Raw genomic sequence first — 11,695 nt, forward strand, 5'->3', positions numbered from 1 at the left:
CTAGAGAGGGAGAGTCCTAGACTGAAACAAAAACCACCATTTTTGAAGAAATACACCAGAAATACAACTTTAATGTTTAAACAATACTTAAAAGACAAAAGAAATGGCAGCAGCTGATTCGAGATGCTCCATTAATCTACTCCTAGGACCAAACTTCTACTCCCACATCATTACTCCGAAAAAATTTGAGTTGAATGCAACAAGGAAAAAATCTTGAATGACTGAAGAACTAGCAAAGCTACCGAGAAAACTAAATTCGCAATCACATTAAAACTTATGAATTCAAACGAACAGTACCTTTTGATGTCAATAAGGTCAATCTATGAACAACCCAACATATAGGACAGGGCACGATGTAGATCAGCGAAATCTGTATCACAGCGTTCCACTACTTTCACCGGAAGATATTGAAGGGCCTTCAGATTTCACTAAGTGCTTATCTCGGCTACTGATATCAAGACCCTGCAATCGGCCAAGGGGATCCTGTTGAATCATATCAGCAAAGGCATGCGAGCTGGAGGCACCTACCACGGGCTGATTAGGTGTCAACATGTTAGATTGCAAGGAATGAAATGATGGCATTGGCATATTTTGGGATTCAACTTGCCGTGGCTGGGGAGGAAAGAAAGAAGACTGGGTGAACGGCATATGGTGCATTGCTAAATTAAAGTTATCTGCGGGTGTCGACATTTCTCCCGTAGCCATCTTGAGCTTCTCTACTTCCTTCTTTAGTGCTTCATTTAGAACTGTAGTAAGAAACGAACAATGAGAAAAACTATATGTAATTACAACTTTCTGAAGTAATTTATTTGACGAAATAGCAGGCACAAGATACAAAACATGACTGAATGGCTCCATTCCATATGAACAATCGCTAATAGTACCCAAAGATTGAACTCTAAAATAAATTTGAAGAACACCTAGAATGCAAATCGCTGGGTTTGGCCAGTTTCATGCAAGTTTGTTTTGCTTCTCATCATCAACTGTATGCTGTAAAAGAAAACACCTCAGCATACAAACATATTCGTAGACAAGCTAAGTATCTGCTAAAGTACACCATCTTGGAGAGAATTCAGTAATTAAAATAGTTTGGACAAAACGTACCATCCCGCAGCTGAGCCTGCTGTTCCATAGCTTGTAGCCGAAGCTTAAGCTCGGTGTTCTCACTAGTCAAGCCAATTGTATCTCTCTAGAATAGAACACAAAAAGTAAGGCCGTTAAATATTCCAATATTATCAATAAAGAAGGATAAAAGCAACATAGCATAGAACATATCCAAAAGTAAGGCTTTAACTGAGAATTAGAAGCATATTTAAACATGTACACTATAATAGAACGAGCCAAGAAGAATTAAAGCTCCGATTGCAAAAAGCTTTTGATATATTAGAAAGTAGAAAAGCCAAATATTGATTGTCTAATATGTAGAGTTGAAATTCTCAGACGGAGGAATGCAAATGGTTAACTCAAACAAACTCCAAATTTATGCAATGAGAGTTTTTTTTTTCTTTTTTGCAAAAACCTGGAAAAGGGTTAGTTGTGCAGAAAGAGTAGTAGCTTCTGTTTGAAGTGTTTGGACTTTTCTCTCCAGTTCAGATATGTATCGAGCTTTTCTCTCTTTCGAGCGAGCAGCTGACTGCCGATTTGCAATGATCCTACACAATTTATGAACAATCTTAGCAGAAGCTTGGATGCAAACCCAAATCTCACGAAACAATATGAGACAAACCTCTTCAATAATGTATAAATAAACAGAATCGAGTTTAGAGGAACTCAATTACTACAAATAACGAACGGGAAAAGGTCATAACATCCTAAAAATAGAAAACCTGTAATCATATGATCTTTACAAATCCATTCATGCACATTCTGAATTTTTAAAAGGCACATTCTGAATTTTTAAAAGGCAGGGTGCGGAATGATAACAGTATTATTAAAACTTGCCCTCAAGTTTTAAGAAGAGCAGGATAAAACTACGAGAAAAAAAATCAGAAAACCATTTAAGGCAAAGAGTGTGAAGATCAATTAGAGCAGAATTTTGTTATGATGCAAATTTTCAGTGATACCTTAACAATATATTTCCTACCCATGGTGTTACAACATTAGACGGTGAACAAGAGACCCGAGATGTATTTAGCAATTTGACATGGAGATTCTGTAATGGAAATTCAGATATAATTAACTAATACCAATATTCCGTTCAGTACTTATTCTTCAAATTTTCAGGAAGTTATCTCCTAATCAGGGTACAAAACAAGAGACCCAGGATGTCGGAAAAATAATTGCAATGCATTATCCTCGTAAAGGAAAAAAGAAAGAAGCCAAAAACGCATAAACCATAGAAGACAAGCATAAATAGAATACAACTTACAATGCACCTGAATTTTTCATAGAAAGAAGCTACTTTCAAGAACTTCTCCTAAACTGAATTTCCGAAAATAACAAAACTCCATCCTTCAAAGATGAAAACAGTAAGAATAAACACTACATTACTAACAAAAAGATTGTCAACAATAACAACCATATTTTCCATGATAATGAGCTAAGAAGCATGAATGATCCATAAAAGAACACCTAAAATTAGTTAAAACTCACAATTGACATCAAGTATAAGTTACATAAAAATGAATATTTTTTATGAATCAGTTTCTTTCAAATTCCACCCTCCCAAAACAATATAAATTTCCATGTCCACGAAAGAAAGAAGAGAAACAGAGAGTCAACTTCACCACTACGATAAAAGGAAAGAAAACAACATTTAAACAAAACAATCATAACAGCCTCGAATTTTTTTTATTAATATTTGGTGATTACAAGATAATATTTCTAGAGATAATAACAATCACTTTGACGACTGAGGTAATTTGGTTCGGCCACGAAAATTTGAATATATATATATATATATATATATATATATATATATATATATATATATATATATATATATATATATATATATATATATATAACCAACCAAAAAGAAAACAAATAAAAATCACTAACTTCATAAAGATATTCATTTCTTATAATAACTTTCCCCAGTAATTTGCAGAAAACAAACAAAACACAAACTTTACACCAAAAGTTACAAGCTTACAGTTGCCTCTACAATTCCACGAGTACCCAAAAACAAATTCACTAAAAATAACCCCAAAAACGTGGAAGAAACGAAGAAGTAAAATCCCAAACCTTTTGGCTCTCTTAGGGTCAACAGTCCACAATTCAGCAAGCTTATCAGGAGCCATAGCTTTCTTAGCTTCAATCGACTCCATTAGCGAACAACCATCAACTGAATTACTATACCTATGCCTTCCCTTTCCCCCTTCATTAATCTTCTCCCTCATCCCCGACCGGCCACTCATTTCTTCTCCCTTGGGCTTATGACCCGATCCAGCACTGGAAGACCCGGCAGCGCCAGAACCGTCGTCGAGTCCCTTAGATGATCCGCCCAGCTTCTCGATGTCCATGTAGCTGCAGAACAAGTTGTCTTCGGACCCAATTGCTTCAAAGGGGTCGGAGGCGAGATCCAGGTCGTCGGGGATCCGGAATTGAACTTCGGACTGGGCTCGCCGGTGATAAGAGCCTCGGAAAGTGGTGGGGTTAGGGAAAGTGGGCAGTGCTTGGGTGGTGGAGGGTACATTGGAGGGGAGTTGTGGATCAGGGTTTGGCTTGATACTTGGCGGATCCTGCATTCCAGTATGTCGTTTTAGATTCAGAACTCAGAAAGAGAGTGAGAGTGAGAGGGAGAGTGAGAGTGAGAGGGAGAGGGAGAGGGAGAGGGAGAGGGAGAGGGAGAGGGACAGAGAGAGAGAGAGCTGACTGGTTGCAATATTTTTGTTCCTTTATCTTTCTTCTTCGATTATTTCCTGAGGAAAACGACACCGTTTTCATAAGTACTTTAAAAATAAAAATTATTTACATAATTTTTTTAATACTTTAAAATGATTATAAAATAACATTTAGATATATAGTAACTTGAATTTAAATTTTTAAAAAAATAGCATTCACTTTAATCATTAAACCACTTAATGAGTTTAATATTTACATAATTATACAATAATCTATTTATATTATATATAAAATAATCGATTAAATTTGTGGTAAGTCAATAGAGATCAATTCAATTACAAAGTTATTAAAGTTATTTTATTTTTAAAATAATCAAGTTATTTAATGATTAAAGAAAATGTTATTTTTCTTATAATTTTTAGATTTGAATAATTATGTATTTGTAAGGTGTGTGCACAAAAATATCTTGTTAATAAATTAATATTTTTTTTAAAAAAAAATATTATATTATAATCATCCAAATTATTAAAAAATTAAACTAATATAATTATGAATTGAACACCAAACAACCATTGTGTCCATATGAAAAAATTTAGATTTTAGAGATTTTTAAAATGTTAGTATTTATGATTATTTTATTTAAATAAATTATTATAGGGTAAAATACATAAATGATTTTTCTATTCTATGGTGTTATTTTATTAAGTCTCTTGATTATTAAAATTTTAAAAATGGTTCCACAGTTATAAGACATTGCTTTTATAAGTCCCTCAACTATTAAAAGTTACAAAATAGTCTTTTGATTATTCATATGTTCCAAACTCGTCCATTTTAGTTATAAAAGTGATGATAATTTGAGTTGGATGCTAACATGTTGAATAAGATATAATAGTTTGAGTCTTTTTTTCTTTTAAAAGTTAAAATTTTAAGGATAAATTACATGCTTACTCACTAAACTTTACTCTCTCCTATTTCACTCATTGTACTTTTAAATTTTTTAATTTGCTTACTAAATTTTAGACATTGAACTTTTTTATTCACTCAACTGTTATCTCATTAACATTGTGATTACATGGTTTATTATAATATTATAATCTGCCACATATGATTTAAATATTAATATTTATTCCATTCTTTTCCACATTTACTCCCTCAATCATCTCTCTCCCTCCCCTTCGTTTATTTTCTTTTCAACTTAGCCCCACATTACCTTTCTACTCTTTTCCAGTTGTGTCCAGTTTTCCTCAGCTCACTTTCTTCTTTTTGACTTCTATTTGTTTCATGAGAAAAATTTGAGGGTTTTTTTTTATCTTTTTACCTAGGGCTTGGCTTCCTATTTTTGTTTTTCTTCTAGTCGTTTCTCAAGAAACAGTTGATGAAGGTAAAGCTTTTTATATCCGACTTTTCCATTTACTCAATCTTTGCTTAATACTTCATTTAAAGGGATCATACAATTGATGAGCTCGATCTCTTTTTGGTCAGCTTCTGAGTTTTTTTATTCCCTTTATTTGTTCTTCAAGTCATTTGAATGTTATAAATCTGATGAAACATGTACTGTTTAAACGTGTTTGAGGGGAAGTGTTTTAACTGATATGAAATTCTTTTACCTTTTTACTTTGCTTTGGGGAATTTTAGTAACTTTGAAGCATTAAATTGGGGAATAATTGAGGAAAAGAAGAGGAGTTAGGGTTATTAAAAGATCATATATATATATATATATATATGCAGATATGGCATACTTTTCTGAATTTAGGCAAGCCGTGATAATCTTGGAAAAGTGTTGCCTCCTTGAATTTGTTTACCCTTCCAACAGTACATAGGGAAGCTTTCGAGTGTTCCAGAAGCCACTTTTCAATGAAATCAAAGCACATATAGAGGTTCAAAGAGCAAGAACAACACATGTTTCCATTAGAGAGAAGACCTACAAAGCAAAGAAAATAAACGCCATTTCTAGACTTTTTTTCTTTCTCTGTTGTAATTTCTTCTTGGAATTGTTTGCAGTGGCAACAATGTCTTCATCATTGTTGGTGGCCAAACCAGACTTGTGTGAACGTGATATGTTTCTTTGTTCCATTTTTATTCTTGGTTTGTAAAAAGTGAACCATCCTTGAAGAAGGAGAGAGTCAACCAACCTTGAAGAAGAAGAAAGAGATAGCCACGTCTCTCTCTCATGCTTAATATTTTAGCAGTTCACCGCGTCATGGACACCGTTAATTATTTAACGATAAAGTGACTAAAAAAATTTAATATTTAAAGTTCAGTGAATAAATTGAATAAATTGAAAAAATTGAAAATACAATAAGCGAAATAGAAGAGACATTAAAATTTAGTGAGTATGCGTGTAATTTACCTAAATTTTAAATATAATTTAAATTTTATGAAACTTTTTTTTTCATATTTCAACAATTGATAAGTGAATTAAATTCAATCATGGATGGATCGAGGGAAGTGTTGGGGATGGTGCACTGCTCAAAATTTATCATCTATTAAATAAAATCTTATGTGTTCTCTGAATTAAATGATTGAAAATATTTTATTTATTGGTTAATACAAATTATAATAAAAATTATTTTATAGAATTTTATATTTTAATTTAGAGAAGGCATAAATCGCACCTGAAATATCTTATATAATACACAAAATATTAAAAAATAAATACAAACTGCAGGTGATATACAATTTATCGGAATTTATATAAATTAAATTAGTATCATTATAAAAATATAAGCATATTACGATATATATTTAGATTTTCGTTCTCCTTATTTTTAAAAGGAATATAATAATAAATTTATTATTATGATTTATTTTTAAAGGAATTTGAAGCATAATATATTATATTTGTGGAGCTTAGAGTATTTTGATTTTGTAAACGGACATCAAATTCACGTTCATGAGGTTAAAATGAGTGAATTGAAAATTTTGTAGTCCAACGTTCATTGACAATAGCGATTGGTGGTGATGGTGACGTCAATCGATGATGACCAGAGATGGTGGTGAGCGCTAGCTGGTGGCTACAGGCTTTGATTGGGTTCATGAGTCAGATTGATATTTTATACAAATTCAATGGTCAAATTAACATTTTATCTCAAGTTTAAGGTCAAGTTAATATTTTATCTAAAATTCAAGAGTCAAGTTAAAATTTAAATATTTTACTAACATGTAATGGCATCTACCTAACATATTTTAATGACTTAGTGACCAAAATAGGACAGATAAAAAATAAAAGTGATCAAAATGTAACTTTTTTAAAACCAGTGATCAAAATAATACAAATAAAAAATAAAAAGTACTATCACTATCATTTAGGTTATCCAATAAAAATAATCAATATGATATCATTGTATTTTTAAAAATATACAAATAATTTTAATAACATAAAATACTAAAATATTTGTTAGGATTAAATAAATAATATTTTAAAGGTTAGGATCCACTTACACAATGTAAAACTTTTAATTTTACACATATTTATGATCGTTGGATAAGTGAAAATAGATGGTTGAGATTGACTCATTTTGTTTAGTATATATCTTCACATTTCCTTCTTTTAATCTCAACCATATGTTTTCATTCATTCAATAGTCTTAATTCCGTGTAAAACTTAAATAATTTTACATTGTGTCACATGATCTTATCTCATATCTTAAACTTTCATTTTTATATTTTATGGTGGGATCAAATGTATTAAATAAAATTATGAAGAACTATAGAAATATTTATTTAAGTGGGATTTGAGTAAGGGATTTAGGCTACTAGAACCTTGTTCTAATATTCGATGTACATTTTTTGGATTTAGATTTGATAATATTTGGGATTTAAAAACCTTCATGGAAATTAATATCTTCTTCGAAATATCCATACAAATGAAAAAATATTCATCACTCCATCCATAATCATCTGTTAAAATAATTTTTATAAATATATTTTTACATAAAATATTTTTGTTTACCAATATAATGAGTACAACAACCTATAGTTTTTTTTTTATTAATTTAGGTGATTACAAGTGGTAGAATCTGTTCTAAAGACTAAATCATTTGACAATGAATGCTCAAATGCTTGACAATCGCTAGTGCTCAAACTCAAAACTTCTAATGATAACAATCATTCCTTCAACCGCTAAAATCATTTGGTTCATGCTGACAAACTATAATATATATATATATATATATATTATATTAATAATTTGTTATTTAGATAGATAGATAGATATATCTTATTATTTTCTTTGCTTAAACTCTCTTTGGTACATTTATGATAGGAGTTTAATATTGTATTATTATTATTATTATTATTATTATTATTATTATTATTTATCTCACATTTATCACTTGGATATTACTTATTTACCTCTATTTTGAATTTATTTTGAATAGGTGCCTCATTGGATTAATTAGCCAAAAAACCGAGTAGATTTTGACGGTCCATTAGCATCTTCTAGAAGACGGGCATAATTATTTTGAATATTTAATTTAGCATTTATCTAGGACAATGTTATCCAAAAGATGAAGCAGAATTCAACAAGAGTACAAGACTTAAATATTTATTTTTATCTTTTGTGATAAACGTTGTAAATTTAGGTTTTTAGTTTGATTATTTAATTATTATTTTATTTAGATATTAGTTCTTTTATTAGAACTCTTATGAGGATTTTTAGTTTGATTATTTTATTTAGTAATTAGTTATTTTATTTGCTTAGAACTCTCGGATTATAAATACCCCTTAGGTTCAACAGTTGAAACTCATATTAGAGTTTATTTTTCCTTGGTTTATTATTGAAGTTCTGTTTTTCTTTCATGTCCAATTTTTTTTTCTTTAATTATTTTTCTTTTCAAAATGCTAAGTATGATGCAATTCATGCTTACCGAAAATTTCACTTAGCCAAAGGTTTTTGCGAAACTCAATTCTAGTCGTGAGAATTGAGTCTTGCTCATCATACCTTTAGATTGTATTCCTCGATTCTCCGGAAACTGAGAGTGGCAATCGACCATTCCCTTATAAGTTATTACATGTTCAATTCAAAAGGTGCACGTTGATTTGAAGACTATTTTACTTGAAGTTTGGAAGTTGGATTGGTTGGTCGTAATTCAGCTTCTTGTGAATAAACTAAGTGGTCTGTTAAGGGGAATCAAGATCGAGTTCGATTCCCGTTGAGGCGCTATAACTCGAGTTGGGCTTTTCCAGCACTTAAAGCTATTTTGGATCTAACGACGATAAACGTGGCTAGACCAACAAGAAATAGATTTTGGAGATAGACTTGGAAATTTCAGTTAACTGAAGAGAAGAGTTAGCTACAAGAGCTGGGCCTTGTTGACTATAACCAACGTACATCACAAAGGGAAAATTTTATTATGATGATCGATTGAAATTGAGGCTAACCAAAACCTAAGGCTATATCATCTCTACTGAATTCTTCTACTTTATTTATTTGATATTGATTTAATCCGAGAAACGACATTATCAAAGTTCCTTAGTCCCTATAGATTGATCATACTTCTATATACTACTTTATTTATTTATTTATTTATTTGAGAAGTATGAATTATTTTTATTTGGCAATTTCGACTCTTGTCAAATTGGCACCTTTTCCATGGACTTAGGTAAAGTTACCAATATTGTTTCTTGTTTTGATATATGACCATGTCGGGTCCAAGAGAATTAATAAATTACAAACTTGAAATCGAAGCACTTGCTTGGAGATTACGTGAAGAAACTCTTCAGCAAAAGAGACGACAACAACAACAACAACAACAATGTCAATTGAAGTCTAATCCAAAACTAGAAGAAATCTCTTACATCGAAGCTTTACTCATATTTGATAGAGAATAATCAATACATATGGTTGATCCAACGATCCAAGAGCTAGTTGTGACACTTGATGAACAACAACTGCTTTGCATTATGTTCTCGAATGACGAAGCTTCGTTCAAATTAAAGACAAGTTTGATCCATCTTCTAACCTTTCACGGTTTACAAAATGAGAACCCGTATATACATCTGAAAGAGTTTCATATGGTTTGTCTAAGTATGAAACCACATGGAGTATCCAAAGACTAAATAAAACTTCGTGTTTTTCCTTTTTCCTTAGCTAATTTGGTGAAAGATTGGTTATTTTATTTACCTCTTGGTTCTATTGATACATGGGCTGATATGTCTCATTTATTCCTTAAGAAGTTTTTCTCTGCAGCTAAAGCGAGTGAACTAAAGAGAAATATTATAGGGATTCAACAAAAAAATATTGAATCATTATATGACTATTGGGAATAATTTAAGAAACTCTATGCTAATTGTCCACAACACGGTTTAATCGAACAAAACCTTCTCCATTGCTTCTATGAAGGCTTGCTTCCTATGGAGATAAAGATGATTGACACAACAAGTGATGAGCTCTTTTCAACATGACTCTTGCTGTGGCCAGAAATTTCATTTCAACTATAGCCTCAAATTCTCAATAGTTTCACCCATCCAATGAACCCACACGATGGGTTCACGAGATAAGTACTCATTCCTTAGAAGACAAAATTGATAAGTTTACTAATGTAGTTCAATCTCTTATCGCATGTAAAACAAAACAAGCTAGATTATGTTGAATCTACATTATGTCGGATCATCACATAGACTATTGTCTGATGCTTCATGAAGATACTACAGGCCACATGGATGCTGTGGGAAATTTTTTGGAACCTCCCTAGAGACCATACAATCCTCATACCAACACCTATAATCTAGGGTGGAAAGATCAACAAAATTTCAACTATGAACCAAATCTGAGACCGAATCAAGAATATCAACAGAGACTACCTCCTCAACAATACCAATCGCAAAGATCTTCATTGGAGTCGATTGTAAAACGTTTGGCGATATCCTAAAAAAAGTTTCGAAATTGAACTAAAAATTACTTACAAGATCTGATAAGCATATGATTCAATTGGCTAAGATTATGGGATGATTGGAGTCTCAAAGGAAGTCATTGTCACAAATCGAGCCTAATCCAAGGCAAAAACACTAGTGCCATGACCTTTTTAAGTGACACTATCATTGAGATTGACACTCTAGAGAAATTAGGCACACAATCCCAAAAGAAAAAGAAATAGCTAAAACCACCTACAAAATCGTCCACTTCATCACCCTATGCCATCCCACCTCCCTTTCTGGTAAGATTAGTGAAACGAGACAAACAAGTTGAGGAAAATGAGGTACTTGAAGTTTTTTATAAGGTCAAGATTAATATACCCCTCTTTGACGTTATAAAAAAGGTTCCATGGTATGCCATATTTTTAAAGGATCTTTGCACAAACAAAAGAAAGGTTACCGAAAAAGAAAGGTAAACTTAAGTGAAAATGTTTTTGTTGTCATTCAACGTAAAATTCCACCTAAGTACAAGGATCAAGGTATGTTTTCTATTCCTCGTAAAATCGTTAAAGTAGGTATAAAATGAGCTATTTGTGATTTGGGTGCTTTAATAAATGTTATACCTCTTTCCATTTATAACATACTCAGTGTTGAGCCTTTGAAAGAAACAGGTGTAATAATCTAGCTTGTTGATAGATCCGTTGTGTACCATGAAAGAGTCCTTGAGAATGTTTCCATTAAGGTAAATTATTTGATCTTCTCAATGGATTTTCATGTTATTGATATGGAAGATGATTGCTTCAATAACTCCTCCAAAATTCTACTCGGAAGACCTTTCCTAAGCACAACTTATACTAAAATCGACGATAGAAGTGGAATTCTTATTAAGGAATTTGACGATGAAGTAGTAAAATTCGATGTATATAAGGCAATGAAGTATCTGGGTTCTATGAGAAACATTAGTTTTGTTGATATTTATGAGCCTTTTATCGATGAATTTATAGAGACTAACTTATCTGATGATTTGTGCAGGGAATTGAAAGAAGAAAATGGT

The 11,695-nt window shown here is 31.6% G+C and overlaps 1 protein-coding gene across 1 annotated transcript; it reads right to left on the minus strand.

Moving 5' to 3' along the window:
• On the minus strand, positions 1–3,788 carry LOC120156098 (bZIP transcription factor 18-like). The gene is made up of 4 exons (XM_039167516.1): positions 3,187–3,788; positions 1,520–1,652; positions 1,105–1,189; positions 1–746 (listed from the first exon to the last, which is right to left on the minus strand). Exons 1-4 carry the CDS (start codon positions 3,687–3,689, stop codon positions 376–378), a joined length of 1,092 nt encoding a protein of 363 aa, XP_039023447.1. The 5' UTR covers positions 3,690–3,788; the 3' UTR covers positions 1–375.
• Between the last annotated feature and the right edge of the window lie 7,907 nt (positions 3,789–11,695).

This window comes from Hibiscus syriacus, unplaced genomic scaffold, assembly GCF_006381635.1.
Source record: "Hibiscus syriacus cultivar Baekdansim isolate YM2019G1 unplaced genomic scaffold, ASM638163v2 tig00111213_pilon, whole genome shotgun sequence".
In the NCBI taxonomy this organism is placed as follows: domain Eukaryota; kingdom Viridiplantae; phylum Streptophyta; class Magnoliopsida; order Malvales; family Malvaceae; genus Hibiscus; species Hibiscus syriacus.